Source organism: Phyllobates terribilis, unplaced genomic scaffold (assembly GCF_046119375.1).
Source record: "Phyllobates terribilis strain yellow unplaced genomic scaffold, ASM4611937v1 Scaffold_2__4_contigs__length_985480577, whole genome shotgun sequence".
NCBI classification, from domain to species: Eukaryota; Metazoa; Chordata; class Amphibia; order Anura; family Dendrobatidae; genus Phyllobates; species Phyllobates terribilis.
In genome coordinates this window covers 533,057,819-533,081,532 of record NW_027362762.1, presented here as the reverse complement: position 1 = coordinate 533,081,532, position 23,714 = coordinate 533,057,819, and the positions used below count along the sequence as shown (strand labels likewise).

The 23,714-nt window shown below is 40.2% G+C and overlaps 1 protein-coding gene across 1 annotated transcript in view; it reads right to left on the bottom strand.

Annotated features, from left to right (window-relative positions):
- DHDDS (dehydrodolichyl diphosphate synthase subunit) overlaps positions 1-23,714 on the bottom strand; it is a 46,023-nt gene that overhangs the window by 6,580 nt on the left and 15,729 nt on the right. The window contains exon 8 of the mRNA XM_073670615.1: positions 14,421-14,528. Within this exon, the coding sequence (XP_073526716.1) occupies positions 14,421-14,528 (108 nt within the window). The remainder of the gene's footprint in view (positions 1-14,420; positions 14,529-23,714) is intronic.

Below are 23,714 nucleotides of genomic sequence, written 5' to 3'. Positions count from 1 at the left end.
ATTTTTATTTTTTTACCGTGTTCACTGAAGGGGTTAACTAGTGGGACAGTTTTATAGGTCAGGTCGTTCCGGACGCGGCGATACCAAATATGTCTACTTTTATTGTTTTTTTTTTTTCATAATATTTATTGATGGGTACATTATATTTTTATGTTTGGTGGATTATTATTTATTTATTTTTTAAATATTTTTACAATTTATTTTTTTTTTCACTTTCTGACAGTTTTTTAACTTGCTTACTTTGTCCCACTCTGGGACTTTAACTTTTTTCTCTCTGATCGCCTGCATGGCACAGGAATGGAGCACCATCCCTGTGCCGTGCAGGCTGTCAGCGCTGGACAGGGAGAAGATAATTTGGAAATGCACTGATAATGTCCAAAAAATCTTCCTGCTGTCTGGTGACCCGGATGTTGTCATGACGACATTGGGTCATCATGGCAACATCCTGGAAGCCGCGGCAGCCAGCGCTGGAGGCCGGAAGAGGAGGTGAGTATACCGATCACCTCCCCTTAGCCACCGCAATGCTGCAATCGACTTCGATCGCAGCATTGCGGGGGTTAATGTGCCGGGAGCGGTGCGTGACCGCTCCCTGCACATAGCACCGGGTGTCAGCTGTGACAATCAGCTGACACCCGGCGGCGATCGTGTCCGCACAGCCTGTGTACGGGCGTGATTGCGATGACGTACTAATATGGCACAGGCTTTTAAAGCCCAGTGCACAAACGCGTATTAGTACGTCATAGGTTGTAAAGGGGTTAAAAAAGGTCTTATCAATAAAAAAGAGAATTAATTCTATTGGGAGATTTTAATATTGCCCCTGATGGTTTTATGGACTCTTCTGCTCCAATGCGTCAACTTTCATCTAATTTAAACAATTGGCTACATAAAAACAAACTCTTTGACACATTTAGATGCATTAATTCTACTTCAAAAGAACACACTCAGTTTTCGGACACCCATAATTCTGCATCACGAATAGACTTAATTTTAACTGACATTTTTACCCTTCCCAGATTTACTAAGATAACTATAAATAATAAAACTCTCTCTGATCATGCCACAGTAGTTACTGAAATCATTCTAGGACTCCCAATTAAAAATAGTTTCTTATGGATATATAATTCTTCTTTAATTAATAACCCCAATAACAAAAAAAGACATTGAATCTGCTATAAAACATTTTGATGAGAATAATTCTCTATCAATAGAGCCTTTTATTAAGTGGAATGCTCAAAGAGGTAATTAGAGGTCTCGTTACAAATTTCATCCAGACAAAAAAGGATCAACAGACAAAATTTCCAGGATTCAGAACCAAATTAAAGAAAAAGAAACAACTCAATGCAATCTCTCTTCCCCATCTACCTTAATTCATGCAGAAATCCTTAAACTACGTCAAGACTTAAAATTAGAAATTCTTTCTTCATATAACAATTAGGGTTGAGCAAGTATGTTCTGTCCGAGTATGCTCGGGCCAAGCTCAGAGTAGTTACAGCTGCACGGTGATATGGTTGAATCGCTCCCATGTGCGTGATTTGCGACTGTTTGACAGCTTTATTACATGTGAGGAATGTCTATTTCTTACACATTCCTCACATGTAATAAAGCTGTCAAACAGTCGCAAATCATACACACGGAGCAATTTAACCTCATCACCGAGCAGCTGTAAATACTCGGAGCTCGGCCCGAGCATACTCTGCGAAAGGGTTAATAGAACATACTCGCTCAACACTAATAACAATGTAATTAATGCATCTAAATACAAAATGTATGCATCCCTAAATAAGCCAACCAAATTTATGACCAATAGAATAAAATATAGACTCCACTGTAGAATTGATAGGATATTTTCTCAAGAAGGTATTCCCCGGTCTCATCCCAAAGATATATCTGAAACCTTTGTCAAATTTTATTAAAAGCTATGTAACATTAATTCTCATTCCCCTCTTCTTAAACCTGACAAAAATTCCATAGAAGCTTTTTTTATCATCTTTAAACCTACCTAAACTTAGCCCCTCAGACTTAAAAATGGGACAGTTAGGGATTTTAAGTAAAGAAATAGAGGATGTCACCCACCACCTAAAATCCTTTAAATCCTTAGGCCCAGATGGATTCACAAATGATTATTATAAAACTTTTAACGAATTATTATCCCCTCATCTATCTCAAATTTATAACTTCGCTTCATCCAAAGGTTCCTTCCCAAAAGAAATGTTAGAGGCTACAAATATTCTCATCCCCAAACCTAAAGGTGATTTAAATAAAGTAAACAATTATAGGCCCATTTCCCTAATCAATACAGATATTAAAATCTACTCAAAAATCCTGGCTAACAGACTAAGTTGCATCCTTCCCAAAATAATAAACAATGACCAAATCGGCTTTGTAAAAGGAGACAATCTACTGATGGCACCAGGAGAATCATTGATATTATCAAAACAATCAATTCTTCAAACCTTCAATCGATCACAATAACCCTAGATGCTGAAAAAGCTTTTGATAGACTAAATTGGGATTTTTTAAAGTCTACTTTACTGAAATTTGGCTTCAATGAAACATTCTTATCCTCTATCATGGCCTTATATTCTAATCCCAGTGCTAAAATATATTCTAATAATTATCTATCCAGCCCCTTCCCAATTTCTAATGGTACTAGACAAGGTTGCCCTCTTTTCCCCCTCTTATTTATACTAGCAATGGAACCTTTGGCCCAAAAAATCAGACAATCAAAATATTCTAGGTATACAAACCCTATCCCGTCACTTTAAAATTAGCCTCTTTGCAGATGATCTATTATTAACTCTTACAGACCCATTAAACTCCAAAAAAGAACTACTAAAACTACTAAATTCCTTTTCATTTGTATCTTATTTTAAAATAAACGAAGAAAAATCTAAAATCCTCCATTTTTATTTAAATAGCGAAATAATCAATAAAAATCAAAGACACCTCAACTATAGGCTGGGTAAACAAAGAATTTTCATATCTTGGTATAACCATTACCAGAAACATTAACTCATTACTTTCCTCTAACCTAGACTCCTTGTCCAAAACCATATCCTAAGACTGCCATATTTACAGAGATAAAGATCTCTCTTGGCTTTGGTAAATCGCTCCCTAAAATACTTTATATTTTCAGATCCCTTCCTTTAACCGCTTCCCGACCGCCCACTGTAGATAAACGTCCGCGCTGCCTGGGCTCTGTGCAGCGCGGACGTTTAAAAACGGTGGGTGGTCTCGCAGTGCTCAGGACCCCCAGGGTCCTGCAAGCGCTGTGAGAGCGGTGCAGAGCGTTAGCTCTGACAGGGAACATCATCGGGACCTGATTAGATCAGGTCCCAGTGATGTTAACCCTTTGCTGTCTTCTATATGCCGCGATCTATAGTGATCGCGGCATATAGAAGACAGCAGGAGGAGAGGGGGTCGTCCACTTACCTCTCCGACAACCCCTTGATAGCTTTCAGGACCTGGCGTTGCTATGGCAGCTGGAGGTCACATGACTGCCTCCAGCTCTGCCATATATGGTGTCCTTCCTGTCTGGCTTCAGCCTGTAGCTGATGCCAGACAGGAGACTGTGAAACAGTCAGTGAAGATCTCATATAATGTAATACATGTCTATTACATTACATGAGATCAGGGATCAGAAAAATAAAAATTAATGTCCCATACAGGGACTAAGTAAAAATGTAAAAAAAAGTAAAAAAAAATGTTTTGAAACTGTTAAAAAAAATACAAAATAAATAAAAATAAATAAAATATTAAACCGATAAATCCATATATTTATGCAAAAACAAAAAAAGTACACATATTTGGTATTGCCGCGTCCGAAACAACCCGAGCTATAAAACTGTCACACTAATTAACTCCTTATGTGTACACCGTAATAAAAATATATAAAAAACGGAGCAAAAAACTATGCTTTTTCCTCATATCGCCAAACAAAAAGTGGAAAAAAAATGCGATCAAAAAGCAAAATGGAAATAGAAATGGTACCGCTGAAAAAGTCATCTTGTTCCGCAAAAATCAAGCCGCTATACAGCTCCATCAGCCAAAAAATAAAAAAGTTATACCTCTCAGAATAAAGCAATGCAAAAAAAATATTTTTTCTATAAAATTGTTTTATTGTGTAAAAGCGCCAAAACATAAAAAAAATATACAGTAAGTGTAGTATCGCTGTAAATGTACTGACCCGAAGAATAACGCTGCCTGATCACTTTTACCACACGCAGAACGGCATAAAAAAAACCTCAAAAAACAATTCCTGAATTGTTGGTTTTTGTTAATTTTACCTCCCAAAAAACGGAATAGAAAGCGATCAAAAAATGTCACGTACCCAAAAATGGTACCAATAAAAATGTCAACTCGTCCCGCAAAAAACAAGCCGCCACATGACTGTCGGCCGAAATATGGAAAAATTATAGCTCTCAAAATATGGCGATGCAAAAACTAGATTTTGCAAAAAAAAAAGCGTCTCTTAGTGTGTGACAGCTGTCAGTCATAAAAACCCGATATAAATCTGGTATCTCTGTAATCGCACCGACCCGAAGAATAAAGTAATCTAATCAGTTATATCACACTAGGAACGGCGTAAAAAATAAATAAAACCAATTCTTCACCTGCTACTGATTTGTTTATTATGTCTCCCAAAGATCGCAGTATGGCTCGGCACACATTTATCCTGCGCTCTGCGCTGAGCACTTACACCAGAGTTTCCGTGTAAATCTGTGAAATACGTGATTCAGCCGGAACCCATGACGGAAGATTCCCTGTAATGAGGCAGATATAGGCCACTGTGGATGCCGTCTGGCCTGTGATCCCACGGTGTCATTTGTTTTAGGCGTGCATAAAAGTGCGGTTGGCCACAGTTTTGTGCACTTCTGAAAAAAAGGACACCGCTAAACAGAGGCCAGACGGAGTCCAGAGTAACTCTGCTGCCTCATTACAGTGAATGGATCCCGCAAGGGTTTCATCTGTATTACATCACTTGGAAATTTAGATGGAAACCCCGATGTAAGTGCTCAGCCTCGAGCGCCGGATAAATGTTACGTAAAATGTTCCCAATAAAAGCTTCAACTCAGTCCTCAAAAAAAGCTAGTCCCCACTCAGGTCCATCATCTGTTAAAAATATAAGGGACTTCAAGTTACTGGTAGCTGAAAGGCTCTGGAAAAGCGAAATGGCCCTTGCCCCCCAAAAGAAATTCAAAAAATTTTGTGCTCCCAAATCCAAATGCCTATTCTACAATAATTTGTTCTCCAATTGTCAAATAGCGCTCCGTCCCCCCCAGATCTCGCCGTATGGCTGAGCGGTACGATACAGCCACATATGGGGTATTGCCACTTTTAGAAGAAATTGTGTGACACATTTCGGCACCATTTTTACCCATTACCCTGTGTGAAAATGCAAAATCTGAGGGTAAAACATTTTTGTGGTAAAAATATAATTATGCTTTTTTCACTGCCCAATGGTATAAATTTAAAAATTAAAAAATACTCACTACTTCCCAAGATGAATTCCTTGAGAGGTGTAGTTTACAAAATGAGGTCACTTGTGGGGGTTTCTGCTGTTTCGGCATGTCAGCGACTCTTCAAATGTGACATGGTGTCTGCTGCCTATCCCAGCCAACATAGCGCTCCTTTCTCTTCCGAACCCTGCCGTACACCAAAGCAGTGGTTTTCCCCCACATATGGGGTATCAGCGTGTTCAGGAGAAATTGAACAACAAATTTCATGGTGCAATTTATCCTATTACCCTTATGATAGTACAAAATTAGGAAAAGGAAAACATTTTTTTGTGGGAAAAATGTGAAAATTTTATTTTTATGGCTCAATATTATAAACTTCTGTGAAGCAGCTGGGGGTGCAAGGTGCTCACCACATATCTAGATAAGTTCCCTAAGGGGTCTAGTTTCCAAAATGGTGTCACTTGTGGGGGGTTTCCACTGTTTAGGCACATCAGGGGCTCCCCAAATGCAACATGGCGTCCGCTAATTATTCAAACAAATTTTACATTCAAAAAGTCAAATGGCGCTCCTTCCCTTCCGAGCCCTGCCGTGCGCCCAAACAGTGGTTTGCCTCCACATATGGGGTATCGGCGTGTTCAGGAGAAATTGCACAACAAATTTCATGGTGCAATTTATCCTATTACCATTATGATAATGGAAAATTAAGGGATGAAAAACGTTTTTGTGGGAAAAATGTGAAAATTTTATTTTTACAGCTCAATATTATACACTTCTGTGAAGCACCTTGGGGTTCAAGGTGCTCACCACACATCTAGATATGTTCCCTAAGGGGTCTAGTTTCCAAAATGGTGTCACTTGTGGGGGGTTTCCACTGTTTAGTCACATCAGGAGCTCTCCAAACACAACATGGTGTCTGCTAATTATTCAGACAAATTTTACATTCAAAAAGTCTAATGGCGCTCCTTCCTTTCCGAGCCCTGCCGTGCGCCCAAACAGTGGTTTTCTCTCACATATGGGGTATCAGCACGCTCAAGAGAAATTGCACAAAAAATTTTGGGGTCCATTTTTTCCTGTTACCCCTGTGAAAATAAAAAAAATTGGGTCTAAAGTAACATTTTTGTGAAAAAAGTTAAATGTTCATTTTTTTCTTCCACATTCCAAAAATTTCTGTGAAGCACCTGAAGGGTTAATAAAGTTCTTGAATGTGGTTTTGAGCACCTTGAGGGGTGCAGTTTTTAGAACGGTGTCACTTTTGGGTATTTTCGGTCATAAAGACCCCTCAAAGTGACTTCAAATATGATGTGGTCCCTAAAAAAATGTTTTTGTAAATTTTGTTGGAAAAATGAGAAATCGCGGGTCAACTTTTAACCCTTATAGCTCCCTAACAAAAAAAAATTTTGGTTCCAAAATTGTGCTGATGTAAAGTAGACATGTGGGAAATGTTATTTATTAAGTATTTTGTGTGACATATCTCTCTGATTTAAGGGCATGAAAATTCAAAGTTTGAAAATTGCAAAATTTTCAAAATTTTCGCCAAATTTCCAATTTTTTCACAAATAAACGCATGTGATATCAAAGAAATTTTACCACTATCATGAAGTACAATATGTCACAAAAAAACAGTCTCAGAATCAGGGGGATCCGTTGAAGCGTTCCAGAGTAATTGCTTCATAAAGTGACAGTGGTCAGAATTGAAAAAATTGGCCCGGTCACGAAGGCAAAAACAGGCTCTGGTGCGAAGTGGTTAAAAATGTCTTCCTCTTATTTAACTAACCTTCAATCCATTATCAACTCTTTTATTTGGAATCATAAAAAGCCAAGAGTAACCACAAACATCCTCTAGAAATGTTAACTACATGGCGGTTTTGGACTCCCTACCATTACTGCCTATTACCTTACCAATTTAATAAAACAAAAGTATATATTGGCTAAACCATGTAGATTCCCCTGCTTGGTTAGAACTGGAAACCAGTTTTAATAACAATAAACATCCCCAAGACCTTTTATTCAATCACCTATTTAAAAAACATACAAAATCTCCTAACCACCCTATTTTTCATGCCACAGTATTTGCGTGGAAAAAATTAGCTAATACAAAAAAAGGTATAACCAAAATCAATACTCTCAAAAACCTCCCACTTCCCTTCGTTATTCAACAGCCAGGTTACTTCTTCATGGTCAGTATGTGGATTAAATAAATTAAATTACATTTATGACGGTGAGAACTTTTATCCTTTCACATTTCTTAAAAATAAATAATATTATCTTCCATCGGGAGATCTTTTATACTATTTTAAAGGATCATATTCAAACCTTTTTCGCTAATAAACTCCATATTTCAGAAGCTTATGCTAATTTCTTTTGTAATATAAACCATAATATTTTCTGGAGTTGCAAATAAATATACAATTGGTTTAATAATGATACCACATTAATTAAAAACTAGTATGTCAAGGTGGGAATCTGAATTGAAAGTAAAATTTCATCCGGAAAAATGGGAGAATGCATTATCGTACACCTACAATTCCAACATCTCCATGAACCTCCATGAGTCCTATTTCAAATTAATCTCAAGATGGTATTACACCCCATCTACTTTTCCACATCAATCCAAATCATTCATCATTATGTTGGAGGAATTGTGGTCTCCATGGTAACCTCTTTCACATCTTTTGGAGCTGCCCCAAAATTCAGTTACTATGGGCCCAAACTTCTGAGTTTATCAAAATCATAATGAATAATAAAATCTCACTCACCCCACAATTAGCCCTACTATCCATAGGTTTAGAAGATATCCCACCCTCACTAAGATCTATAATAATCCATATTACTTTAGTAGTCAAAATCACCATCGCAGCCTGTTGAAAAAAATCTGATATACCTAATTTTTCAGTCATTAAAAATAAATTGTCCCAACATAAACTATTTGAACAAAAATTTGCAATCTCCAATAACAACTTTAAATAATCATTCTTGATTGCTTTTAATTATACCTTATATTTATTTATTCCTTTTGGTGGACTTTATCCGATATCGATTTGGTTACTTTTATCTAGAAATTGTTAAATTATCCTAACTAATGTATTATTATTCACCATCGAGTTCTCCTTTCCTTTTTTCCTCCCCTTTTCCTAGAATCTCCTTTCCCTTTCCCATCTCCCCTCTTTCCTTAATTTGGTATATTTTGCCATTATTCTTTTCTCCCAATCATTCATGCCTTTCCCTACCCCTTTCCCTTAATTTTTTGTTAAAATTGTTAATGAAAATTATTGGAATGATATATACAGGGTGGTCCAAAAGTAGGTGGACAGAAAGTGTAATAAGGTTATGAAGGGGGAGATTTATCAAACACTAAATTGCAGCCGCCTGTCTGGATCATCCTCCAATAAACCATGAATTAGAAGTGGACGATAAGCTTTCCACCCAATAGATTTCAGGATTCGCATGAAGCTCGTGAAATTCCCAATTCCAAAGAGGTTCTTCTGGTGGACTTTTTTGGACTCTGAAAAAATGTTTCAGCAACAAGTTGTTTATTATCTTCTGTACAGACTGTTTTGGGTCAACCAGTTTTTGGAGCATTAAGGATTGAGCCAGTGGCATTGAATTTGTCACAAATGCGGTAAATGGTTTGTCTCTTTGGGGCTTGAGTACCAAATGTTTCAACCCAATATGCTCTAGCTAATATTAGGACACACTTGGGGACTGCCCTTCTGAGGGTGGGAGCAATATAGGGGAACAACAGGGTACTGTAATAGAAAACCCCATCCTTATATCATTTCTCCTGCTCCTGTCTGAAGAGCCTGAGAATGAGAGACTGGTGAGACCAAGCCTTTTTTTATCTTGAGCACGGTTTAAACTGATCACTTACAGTCATGGCCAAAAGTTTTGAGAATGACACCAAAATTATATTTTCACATGATCTGCTGGCCTCTGGTTTTTATTAGTGTTTGTCTGATGTTTATATCACATACAGAAATATAATTGCAATCATATTACGAGTACCAATAGGTTATATTGACAGTTAGAATGAGTTAATGCAGCAAGTCAATATTTGCAGTGTTGCCCCTTCTTCAAGACCTCTGTAATTCTCCCTGGCATGCTCTCAATCAACTTTTGGACCAAATCCTGACTGATAGCAGTCCATTCTTGCATAATCAATGCTTGCATTTTGCCAGAATTTGTTGTTTTTTGTTTGTCCACCCGTCTCTTGATGATTGACCACAAGTTCTCAATGGGATTAAGATCTGGGGAGTTTCCAGGCCATGGACCCAAAATCTCTATGTTTTGTTCCATGAGCCATTTAGTTATCACCTTTGCTTTATGGCAAGGTGCTCCATCATGCTGGAAAAGGCATTGTTGGGCACCAAACTGCTCTTGGACGGTTGGGAGAAGTTGCTCTTGGAGGACATTCTGGTACCATTCTTTATTCATGGCTGTATTTTTAGGCAAGACTGTGAGTGAGCCGATTCCCTTGGCTGAGAAGCAACCCCACACATGAATGGTTTCAGGATGCTTTACAGTTGCCATGAGACAAGACTGGTGGTAGCGCTCACCTCTTCTTCTCCGAATAAGCTGTTTTCCAGATGTCCCAAACAATCGAAAAGGGGATTCATCATAGAAAATGACTTTGCCCCAGTCCTCAGCAGTCCACTCCCTGTACCTTTTGCAGAATATCAGTCGGTCCCTGATGTTTTTTCTGGAGAGAAGTGGCTTCTTTGCTGCCCTCCTTGAAACCAGCCCTTGCTCAAAGAGTCTCCACCTCACAGTGCGTGCAGAAGCACTCACACCAGCCTACTGCCATTCCTGAGCAAGCTCGGCACTGCTGGTAGTCCGATCCCGCAGCTGAAACAGTTTTAAGATACGGTCCTGGCGCTTGCTGGTCTTTCTTGGGCGCCCTGGAGCCTTTTTGACAACAATGGAAGCTCTCTCCTTGAAGTTCTTGATGATGCGATAGATTGTTGACTGAGGTGCAATCTTTGTAGCTGCGATACTCTTCCCTGTTAGGCCATTTTTGTGCAGTGCAATGATGACTGCACGTGTTTCTTTAGAGATAACCATGGTTAACTGAAGAGAAACAATGATACCAAGAACCAGCCTCCTTTTAAAGTGTCCAGTGATGTCATTCTTACTTAATCATGACTGATTGCTCGCCAGCCCTGTCCTCATCAACACCCACACCTGTGTTAATGGATCAATCACTAAAACGATGTTAGCTGCTCCTTTTAAGGCAGGACTGCAATGATGTTGAAATGTGTTTTGGGGGTTAAAGTTTATTTTCTGGGCAAATATTGACTTTGCAAGTACAGTAATTGCTGTTAAGCTGATCACTCTGACATTCAGGAGTATATGCAAATTGCCATTACAAAAAATGAAGCAGTAAACTTTGGAAAAATTACTATTTGTCTCATTCTCAATACTTTTGGCCATGACTGTACACTTGATATGGTTATGCCATTTGTTGGTTTGTCAATTGGCCTCATGTCCTAGGTCTATTTTATAAAATATTATTTAAAGTTATATTTTAATTTAGAGTTTACCTTCTCCCTGCTGTACTCTATTGTCAATATTGAGAGGTTTATAGATCGGTTACAATTACCGTACCATTGAAGACTTTCTTTTTCAGAACAAAAACAAGTTTTTATGTTAACATTTTTAGAGGCGTATGATTTTTCTTTTCCGGAGAGGAGTTGACATTTTCATAGTCATGATTTTGGGCTACTTACAACTTTTGATCACATTTTATTCTGGTTTTGTTTTTGGAAAAGCCAGATAAACTAGAAACCAGCAGCGTAGCTAAGGGAGACTAAAGGGGGCTGTTGCTCTGTGGCTCTCACTCTGACTGGCCCACCCGGATTGGTCACGACTCTTAAATGTGTCAGTATTGTGCCGGGATTCTGACATCTTGTATGAGCCCAGACGTGATAACATCCCCACGTTGATCTGTCCATGCCTTGCCATGGTTTCCCAGTGGACTGGCTGGGGTGTTAGGCAAGTACCGTATATCATGATTATTATTATTTTTATTTTTTTACTTTAGTATTACTTTTAGGAGACTAATGTTACATTTAGAAAATTGTTGTAATTGACCGCTAAAAATTATATTTGTGGGGTAAAATGGGAAATGCCATATTTTTTTGGTTTAGTTTATATAGTGTTCACTTGTGTGGAAAAATTGCATGTTATTCACTACTCTTAGAGCAAATTCATCCATTTTGCATGTACTTTTAAGAATTAAAAAATGTCAAAATAAAAATTTGGTTTGTGTTACTATTTTTGAGACCCATAACTATCATTACTGGTAATATACTTTTAGCCTGTTCTATTAAGCCCTGCCTGTGGAGTACAAAAATGGCAGACACAGAGGCCTTTATAAGACAACAGACTCCATAACAACCCATCGGCACCCCACGATCATGATCTGGGTTGGAACCAGTGCAAAGAGGTTACAGTGAACCCCCTTACACTATTTAGGGTTCAACTACCATCAATGCAGCAGATGCAAGTTAGGGGTCAGTTATACAACATTGCCAGAGCCTGTTGTGTATGGAACTGTCTTCTAACACTTGCAGCTGACATGTGAAGAAAACCAGTATAAACAGACTTCAAAATAAGTAAGCAGTCTCCTCATCCCCCTAAAAAAACCCAAAAGATCTCAGAATAACCCTAAAAAGGAAACAGAACATATATACACTGTATAACCGCTTCGATGCCAAGATCACTTAATTTAGGATCAGCTTTACATTTTAGCTCACAGTTCCTCCTGATGGCACTATTGCCGCTCTGCACATAAACATCAGACCGGCCGGCGGCCGCGACCAATCAGCGAATCGTATTTCTGAGGACCGGGCAGCGGCGTTGCCTGTGCCTGTACTTTCGCTGCGAAGAGCCGGGAGATGGTCGGCTGCTCGCAGCTGAAGTATCCCAACCAGCGGCGCCGCTCACCGGTCCTCCCTTCACACTTGCCGTCGGGAGATCAGCGGGCCAAGCAGCTGATCTCCCGACGGTAGCCGCATGGAGGTCAGCGGCGCCGCCCGTCGGGGTACTTGTGCTGTCAGCAGCCGGCGCCGCTCATCTCCCGGCTGCATCGCCGCTGACCTCCGTCCGGCAGATGAGCCGCTAACGGCCGCCATCTTTTTCTGAAATCCCGTGTCGCTGATTGGCCGGGGCCGGACCAATCAGCGATGCGGGATTTCCTGGACAGACAGGCAGACAGATAGACAGACGGGATAAGACGATTATATATATTAGACTAGATGGTTGCCCGATTCTAACGCATCGGGTATTCTAGAATATGTATGCGGCCGACCGGGCGCGACTAATCAGCAAAGCAGTGTTTAAATGGGTTGTGCACTACTTTAAATTAACCCCCCAATGTATCTCGCCGGGGCCCCTAATGAATTTTGTAATTACGTCATGTTGTCCATACGGCTTGTGACAACATCGCTGACCACGCACAGCCAGCACGTAATTCCCCCCGGCTGCAGCCGGCTCTTGCTTCCGCTTACATCACGACTATTTGCGGCTGCAGCCACGGGGTCTCCTGTTCCGCGTACCACGGTGAATGACGGGCTGTAGGCGGAGTTATCCCCCATCGTGTCACACCCAGCATCCACCGCGAGCTCTGTAAATTTGGCGCCAATATCGCTGATTGGTCACGGCCGGGACCAATCAGCGAACCGTGTTAGTGAGGACCGGCGCTGCCTGTGCGGGTACTTCCGCTGCGAGCAGCTGGGAGATGACCGGCTAGCGCCGGTCATCTCCTGGCTGCATCGCCGCTGATCTCCCGACGGCAAGTGTGAAGGGAGGACTGGGGAGCGAGGCCGCCGATCGGGGTACTTCTGCTGCGCTATAACAACCACTTGTGTATTGGAAATGAATTAATCCAAAAACAAGAAACTGAGTTAGCGAGATCATAAAATATAACTTTTATTGAAAATAAAATAACACTACAAGAGTGTAGCTAAAAAAAAGGGGGGGGGGGGACATTAAAAATATTGCTCCATATATGCACCGCCAGGCAAAAATGATGGTATATGGGTACATATATAAAGAAGTTGGCTACAAAATACCAATCACAATTGATATGGTTACAAGGAAATCCTATAATGTGTAGATAGGTATACATGAGCCAAAATGACAAGAAAGTAGAATCTATACAGCCTGTAACAAATATACAGTCGAGATATATATTACCTGGTGGGCTAATGGATAGCTGATGAATGTGCAGGACGACAGCCCGCTCCGATGCGCGTTTCGTCGCCTTCCTCAGGGAGGCTGTATAGATTCTACTTTCTTGTCATTTTGTCGTGACCAATCAGAGAAGCGGTGTTTTAAATTTCGCGCCAATATCGCTGATTAGTTGCTGAGTGCCTGAAATCTGTTACGAGTCTGTGCACTGAGCAGAGCAGGGAGGCCCTCTTTAAAGATGGCGCAGCGGGTGGAGATGTGCTCAGTGAGCATGCTCGTCTAACTTACTTTCTGGTTGTACACATTGACATGTGCTCTATACACAAGCTGCCGTTTAGGCACGTGTGATTGATTATATAATTCGGTGAGTCCTGCCTTTTAGGGTTTGCACACCTGCTGTGCATATTAATTAACTTGCACTTATGTTATTTTTATAGGATTGCACTGTATGTACATTATAATATGCCCTTTATTCCATTGCAATGTATTAACTATGTATGTATATGTGAAATGCATGAATCTAAATGATTTGGCACAGCACTGTATGCACTTTGTTGTTTAATGATATGTGATGAATTCCTAATTATCTGTATGTATAAAAACCTGGTATCTGGTACTGCTTGAGAAAGGTTCACATTTGGAGCCAAAACATCGCATCAGCCCTTATGGACTAATAAATCACTTTTTTCGCTTTTTTCAAAGTGGATTGCTGTCTTCATATTTTTGTATCTAACAAATAAAATATACATGTAGGCAATACAGCAATTTACTGACCTGAATTGCACTGTAGTTATACTGGTAACGCAGAACAGCCTCACATAAGTTCCAAAAGGTGTACTCTGGCCACAAGACAGACTGGAATACCAAGCAGGCATGTGAAGTCTAAGAGGAGATAACAGGTGATGAATCATTACTGGACTTTGAATTCAATCCATCTATTTTTCCATGTGCTATCCTGTTGAATTTCTGGTATTCCAGTAAAGGAGCTGGCCTCTAATAATTTTTACAAATGCCTAGGAAAATAATATTATTACCACAGCACTGCTAGTGCCCTCATTTCAAAAGCGTCGCCCCATCACAGTTTGGCGCTCCAACCAAAGGTGCTGATGAGGTGGGGAACGTGACCAAACCCGTCCATCAATATGCACTTCTTTCTCAAGCTCTGCGCAGGAGGTCGCTGGAAGTATAGACCCAACTCCTGCAGCCAATCATTTTCTTTCAGGAAATCTGTCAGCTCTCCAGAGCTTTAAAACGTCCCCCATCACAGTGTAGTCCCTCACTACAGTAATGTGTTTGACGTTAAATACAAATGCACATGTGTGTGTAAAATGAACTTATATGTTGCCGCATTACTCACCAAGAGTAGTTCAGGCTCTGTAGCTGCAGTCACACCCTCCACTGCCCGTCTCCTCCTCTGTCCCAGGTAGCAAAAACATTTAGAAGACATTGTGGCAATTTAGGGATTGTCAATCTCGCCCAGGATGGCATGACTGCAGCTGCTGAGCCTGGGCTAGGTTCAGTGAGTAAATGAACTAGTCTAGATAAATTTGCATATGGCGAGAGAGGCAGCATATTAATTAATTTTGCAGAATTATGTGCATTTGCATTTAACATCAGATATATTGCTGGAATGCCACAATAAGTATCTAAAAGGTAATGGGGCAGTTTAAAAGCATCGGGGGACCTGACAAGTTCCCTTTAAAAAAGGTTGTAGTCACTGAGAAATGATAAGTCCACTTTACTGTTATATCTACAGAATAGAGCAGCATGTTGATAAGAAAAGGCAATATGTCAGCGGGTTTTGCTATGTAATCTGAGAGCAGCATCGTGTAGACACAGACTTTGATTCCAGGGATGTGTCACTTATTAGGCTGTGTGCTGTAGTTTCAATACAATCAGTGTTTTATCAGCAGGTCTCACCTGCATGCTAGAATAGCTAATCTGTGTAACCCAGCCCCCACCACTGATTGGCAGCTTGCTCACAATGCACGGTGTAAAGACGAAGCTGCCAATCAGGGGTGTGGGCGGGATGTTACACAGCTCAGCAATTTGAGAACTGCTACATCTACAACAGAGAAAGCAAGGATTATAGCAAAAGTACACCAAGCAGTACAGTAACTGATACATCACTGGAATCAAGCTCTCGCGATGGACTGAAGGACCTGCGCTGACGTCATAGTCATGTGACGGCAGGTCCTTCAGTGTACCGCGAGCTGCCGGCAGCCAGGACGGAGCGAAGCAAGACTGCGGGGGCCATCGGAGGGCAAGTATAGATTTATTTTTTACCACTCTTTAAGGTCACAGTATATAAATCCATGCCGTTTGCATGGATTTATATAGTGTGACCAAGTTGACAAGCACTTTTCCAAGTGATGCTAAAATCGCATGGAAAGAGCTTGTCAACCCGCATGCGGAAATGCCAGTGAAGAACGCTTCACATCCGCTTGTCCCTGGCAGGAAAAACGCATGTACAATCCGCATGCGTTTTTTCTGCCAGGGAGATGCAGAAACGCTCAGGAAAAAATAAGGAGCATTTCTGCATTGTGGGCACATAGCCTTAAACTGTTAAAGAAAGCTCACAGATTCTCAGTTAAAGGGCTTGGCCACTTTCTCTTGTTAGTGCAGCTTTCCTCAAGTTTTAAAACTCTTCTTTATGTGTATTTTTCCTGAGCTCCTCTCAGCTGATTTATGTCCACAGACTACAACAAAATAAATATGAATGGAAAATAGCCCATACAAGAAAAAAGGTGCAAACTTTGCATTGAAACCTAATTGCAAAAATGATTTTTAGCACAAAATACATGCATTTAAGTAACAAATTGTATCAAAAGCTGGCCAACCTCTTTAAAGTTTTCACAATTGTAGATACATACAGATATAAAAACACTATCCATCATAGTATCTGACAGATTAACTAGTAAAGAACAGGCAATGTATTTAAACAGTCTACACTCCACTGTATTTCATTCTGGTAATTCTCAGCATCCATGTTTGCGATTCTACCAACCCAAATGTCATAGAATTACGACACTTTTACTTCAAGTGATAAAACCTAAGGACTTACGAACGCATTATGTATGCTAAAATGCATCCACATTACGGACATTTAAATGAGGCTTGGGTCATTCCACATCAAGTGGACCAGTTTTAAAAATCGTCCCCACTCGACCTTCTCCGATTTTGTTGAAAATTGATAAGGATGTACATGTATGTTTGAAAAGAGGTTCTGTAAATTTTTAGGGCCAGTTCTCAAATACATTGGGCACTGTTGACCTTTCACTGGAGGTTCCACCAAGCCTGCGGCTTCAGCTAAGAGGATTTTGCAAACTTTGGCACATAGCCATTAGAGTTCTATACTGGCTATGATGCTGAAATTTGGCATACTAGCTCAACTTTTGCTGCTAAACACGATAAAATTATTACCGGCTATGACAAAACAATATTTCGACCGCAATTTTGTGTCAAAGTAGCTTGTAAAACGCGTCGCATAAAATTTATGCCAAACTTTGCCCATATATAACTCAAGATCAAAAACCAATAGTAACTGGTGCTTTGTCCTGTACACCAAACATCTACATGACTTTGCATTGCTGCAATATCACGGTCAAACCATATGTATTTGTGGAAATATCCACACCCACATATGATGAAAAACTTAACAAAAAATAATTTTACCTATTTTTAGGTCAAATTTCTCAAAAAGGGTACCTCTAAAATATATTAATTCTGATATCATTAGAAAGAGCACATTTTTCTCTACAAGAATCATTGTTTTTTTTTTTTTGGAGTCTCTCAGTTTAAGAAAAGAAAAATGCCACTGAACATGGTGTTATTTATGCGCGTAATGCATTGATTTTGTGTTTGATTTTCAGATTCTTATCACATGTTACAGAGTTGTATTGTTGCTAGCAATGTCTATTATAATCAAAAACCTATAAACCTTTTTGTTTATGAAAAGGTATTGACTATTGTTACATTTTAATGCATATATTATTTATTTTTTAGCGATGGAGAATGAAATTGATGAAGAATCGGCCCAGTGCTCTATCGGCCTTGCGAACAATTCGAAGTGCCACCTTAAGACATTCACCCATAGCAAGGATGAGTTGAAATTGTTTACAAGCTTTGGATTGGATGAACAGAAATTGCTGCGTCAACGAGTGGGACTAAATTTTGACGAACATTCACAAATCTGTTTACACCATGAAGCTTCATTCTTGACCAAATATGAGCATTTGCAAAAATCGTGTTGCAATCCTTTTGGGAAGAAAGGTCATAACACCAAAAAGAATTTGCGAGCTATCAATTTGTTAGCAGCTGACCAGTTGAACGAATTTACAAAGAATGATGTAAAGCCTGGCCAGAAGATGTGTGCATCATGTCGAAAAGAATTTGCTAACAGGAAAAAATCAGCTGATCCAGTTTCCTCTGAATCAGATCCAGATGGAATGGAATGTTCTCCTGAAAGTCTAAATTCAAGCTTAACATCCATTGGCATCTCTCCTCTGAAATATCCACGGGTAAGCCAGCGGGATTCACTTGGATATGCAAGGAGAAAGATAAGCCAGGCACAAAATGCATTTTCTAGCAAGATTGCTTCAATTGGAGGGCTTGAGCCGAAAGACATTGAGCAAACAAAAACAGCACAGTGCAAAATGTGTCTGGATTACAATCACCTTTTGGCAGATTTGAAGCAAAAGCTGCAGGTGTCCAGTCGGGCAGAAAAGGTCCAAATCTTGACATTGGCACCTAAAAGTTGGTCCATTAAGGCTATATCAGACGAATTCGGTGTCTCTGAACGAATGGTCAAACAAGCTCGAAAGCTTAAATGTGAACATGGGATCTTAGCCTTACCTAGAATCAAGTGTGGCAAGAAAGTTTCTGAGGAAGTGAAGAAAAAGGTGCAGGCATTTTTTGAGGATGAGGAATTCAGTCGAATGTGCCCTGGTAAAAAAAGACTATGTATCAGTGCGAATAGCAGGAGAAAAAAAGCAGATGCAAAAGCGAGTATTACGGAGCAATATGAGGGAAATGTTTGTTGCCTATCGGGATCGGAATGGCCCTGAAATTGGATTTTCCAAGTTTTGTGAGCTTCGGCCAAAGTGGTGCGTAACCGTTGGATCTGCTGGAACACATTCCGTTTGTGTGTGTACCATTCACCAAAATGTCAAACTAATGCTTGCAGCATGCTCAATCAATGATGACTACAAAGAGCTCATATGCAAAATGGTTTGTGGAATTGAATCCAAGGACTGTATGCTTGGCCGTTGTGATAAATGCCCGGGTCCTGAAGTTTTAAAAGAATTTCTAGTCAATGTGTTTGTCAACAGTGACCCTGAAGATATTATTGAGTTCAAACAATGGATTCACACTGATCGAGACACGCTTGATACCAAACAACTGACTATAGAAGATTTCATTGAAGAATTGTTTTTGAAAATTTCTAAACATTGTAGCCATCACTACATCGCCAAGCATCAAAGTAGCTATTTGAAATCGTTGAAGGAAAATCTGAGACCTGGAAAGCTTGTGATCCTTATGGACTTTGCTAAAAATTACTCATTTATTGTTCAAGATGCCATTCAAGGTTTCCACTGGGAAAATAGTCAAGCTACAGTACACCCATTTGTAATTTACTTCAAGGAGTTAAATGGTGAAGCTGCGCAGAACATCAGCTTGTGCATAATCAGCGATTGCTCACGACATGACACAGTTGCAGTCCACACTTTCTTAACAGTAATTGTGGAGTATCTCAAGACTTTCATCTATGGGATTCGTCATATCCACTACTTCAGCGATGGATCTGCAGCCCAGTACAAAAATTTCAAAAATTTTCTCAACTTGTGCCACCACAATGCTGATTTCAATATCAGCGCTGAATAGAATTTTTTTGGTACCAGTCATGGAAAGTCGCCCTGTGATGGGATTGGAGGGACAGCAAAGAGGTTGGCAGCTCGTGCCAGTCTTCAACGCCCAACTGAAAACCAAATACTGACCCCGGTGGATTTATTCAACTTTTGCAACGAGCAACTGCATGGAATCAATTTTTTTGTTCCAAAAGAAAAAATTGACGAAATACGGGTAGTTCAAGAGGAAAGGTTCAAAGATGGACATACAATTGCTGGAACAAGAGAAAATCACCAGTTTGTGCCAATTGATGACAAAAAGATTCGCATTTCAAGGGTGTCAAATGACCCATCATCTTTCATTGCCCATGTAGATAGATCTGTCAGATCAGAAATGCCTTTTGTGCCAATTGCAAACCTCCAGCCAGGGCAATACATTGCCTGCATTTACGATAGGAACTGGTGGATTGGAAATATTTCTGAAATTTCAGTCGACGACCATGATGCATTACTAAATTTTATGCATGCTCATGGACCAGCTAGCTTCTTTCACTGGCCTGTGAGAAATGATACATGCTGGATTCCCGAGCAGTCAATCATTGCAATAATTCCAGCACCAGCTGCAACAGCAATGGGCCGACAATACAGCTTCTCTGAACCGATTATGTTGCAAATTCAGCAACAATTCCAGACCACTTAGACTGAACATTATGGCTTGGGAACCAACAAAAGATACCCAATATTAGGCTTGGGATCCTAGGCAAAGACACCCACCCTCAGGCTTCGGAACCTGCGATAAAGAGACCGCCCGCGGCTGGCCTTGCACGGCTATCGGCCATGACTCCTAGGCGATGGGGCTGCCAATTCTCGAAAGACAGCATTATTACAATTCTTAATAGGATTAGAATACCAATTCTTAGGGAATTGGTTGTGGTATAACCACCATGGACCAATGCAAGGGTTTGAATAGCGCAGTTACCATTCATTGCTTATTAATAAATAACACCATGTTCAGTGGCATTTTTCTTTTCTTAACCACTTCGCGCCAGAGCCTGTTTTTGCCTTCGTGACCGGGCCAATTTTTTCAATTCTGACCACTGTCATTTTATGAGGTAATTACTCTGGAACGCTTCAACGGATCCCCCTGATTCTGAGATTGTTTTTTTGTGACATATTGTACTTCATGATAGTGGTAAAATTTCTTTGATATCACTTGCGTTTGATTGTGAAAAAATCGGAAATTTGGCGAAAATTTTGAAAATTTTGCAATTTTCAAACTTTGAATTTTCATGCCCTTTAATCAGAGAGATATATCACACAAAATAGTTAATAAATAACATTGCCCACATGTCTACTTCACATCAGCACAATTTTGGAACCAAAATTTTTTTTTGTTAGGAAGCTATAAGGGTTAAAAGGTGACCAGCGATTTCTCATTTTTACAACAAAATTTACAAAAACATTTTTTTAGGGACCACATCTTATTTGAAGTGACTTTGAGGAGCCTTTATGACAGAAAATACCCAAAAGTGATACCATTCTAAAAACTGCACCCCTCAAGGTGCTCAAAACCACATTCAAGAAGTTTATTAACCCTTCAGGTGCTTCACAGGAATTTTTGGAATGTGGAAGAAAACAATGAACATTTAACTTTTTTCACAAAACTGCTACTTTAACCTCAAATTTTTAATTTTCACAAGGGCAGCCAGAAAAAATGGACCCCAAAATGTGTTGTGTAATTTCTCCTGAGCACGCTGATACCCCATATGTGGTGCAAAGCCACTGTTTGGGTGCACGGCATGGCTTGGAAGGTAAGGAGCGCCATTTGACTTTAGGAATGGAAATTTGACTGGAATGGATAGCGGACGCCATGTTGCATTTGGAGAGCCCCAGAGGTGCCTAAACAGAGGAAACCCCCAACAAGTGACCCCATTTTGGAAACTAGACCCCTTAAGGAACTTATCTAGATGTGTGGTGAGCACCTTGAACCCCCAGGGGCTTCACAGAATTTTATAATGTTGAAGTGTGAAAATAAAAAAACAAATTTTTAACACAAAACTGCTACTTTAGCCTCAAATTTTTAATTTTCACAAGGGCAGCCAGAAAAAATGGACCCCAAAATGTGTTGTGCAATTTCTCCTGAGCACGCTGATACCCCATATGTGGTGCAAAGCCACTGTTTGGGCGCACAGCATGGCTTGGAAGGTAAGGAGCGCCATTTGACTTTTGGAATGGAAATTTGACTGGAATGGATAGCGGACGCCATGTTGCATTTGGAGAGCCCCTGAGGTGCCTAAACAGAGGAAACCCCCAACAAGTGACCGAATTTTACAATCTACTCCTCTGTATAAATTAATCTAGTGGTGGGAAAATAAGTAGATAGGTAAATGGTCACTAAACCCATAGATGAATTCCCACAGAGGTGTCATTTCTATAATGGGGTCACTTCAGGGGGGATTATGCTGTTCTGGCACTTTTCAGAGTACCAGAGCTAAAGAATCCCCCCTGAAGTGACCCCATTTTGGAAATGAAACCCCTCTGGGAATTCATCTATGGGTTTAGTGACCATTTTAACTCAATGGATGATTTCCAGAAACAAGCACGCAATGGAAGGTTTAGATTCTGGAGAACCCCCCCTGGAAGTTAAGTGAGCTCTACTCGAATGTGTCATTCACTAAATGAACCAAATGTTTGAATGACAAATTGGGATACATTTTTACAGTTTAAAAACGTGGTTCTGTGTGGAAGATTTTAAAGCAGTCAGTGACGCATAAGGCTGGCAATGATGGGCATTGTGGGCAATAGTAGCGGGTATCACGCCTCATTCCTCTCTTAGTACATACACGACATCTTTTCTGGGGGTTCCTTCTTGTTTCCGTTGCTGGAATAAGTGCAATAAAATGTCGCTCAGTGAGTCTTTTCACATCCTCAGATTCTAATGGATGAGCGGGGCTAACACTTTGAAAGACAAGATTTTCAATTACCTTTTCTTGATAATCAAGAAAAGGATCTGAATTTCCTGCTTTTTTGTACAACACAAAAGAATTGTATGTGGCCACCTGAAACAAATAAATAACCAACTTTTTATACCAGGTATAGGACTTTCTTGATACCTGTTATGGCTGTAGAACCTGGTCTGCAAGGTCCACACCCCCCATGTGTTTGTTGTAGTCAATGACTGACACAGGTTTTTGCTTCGGAGTGGTGGATCCTAGTTCTACAGTGGCCCTTGTGGCATCTGTGTGGATCGAGCTGAGGACAAAAATATCCCTCTTATCCCTATATTTCAGGGCAAGCAGCTCTCCGTTGCGTACAGCCCCTTTTGAAACTTTTGGTTGACCAATGGTTGTGGAAACCCCTGACGGTTTTTACGGATGGTCCCACAAGCCCCGATGTTGTGTTCAACCAGACTTTTAAATAGGGGTATGCTGGTGTAATATAGATTGTAGCCTTTTTGAAAAAATGGACTTATCAGCTCCCAAACAATTTTTCCAGATGTCCCCAGATAAGTAGGGCATCCTGGTGGGTTTAGTTGGCTATCTTTCCCCTCATATATGCGAAAAGCGGATGTGTATCCGGTTGAACTTTCGCACATTTTATAGAGCTTTATTCCAAACCTTGCCCTTTTAGATGGGATAAATTGCTTGAGGTGCAGTCTTCCTTTGAATTTTACAAGGGACTCGTCTATAGAAATATTTTGTGTTGGGGTGTAGAGGCTTAAGAATTTTTCTGACAAATTTTCAATGATGGGTCTAATTTTATATAACCTGTCATGTTCTGGGGCATTTCTGGGCAGGCATTGACTATTGTCGTTAAAATGCCAAAACCGCATGAGCATTTCATAACGGGTCCTAGGCAGAATGACTGAAAACATAGGGGTGGCTTGAACAGGGTGGTTGGACCAGTAGGATCGAATGCTCGGTTTTTTAACAAGCCCCATGGCAAATGTAAGTCCTAAAAAATTTTTTATTTCCGGGACATTAGTTGGTGTCCATAAATTTGCCCTAGCATAGTAAGATCGGGGATTCTGGCTTATGAATTGGGACGCGTATAAATTTGTTTGCACGACAATATGCTCTAGCAAGCTGTCTGTAAAAAACAAATTAAAAAAATGAATTGGTCCAAAATCTTCCACCTCCACATTTATACCAGGAATGGCGTTGAAATCAGGGCTGAATGGAGCAGCCGAATCTGAAGCCTCCCATCTGGGAAATGCTAGATC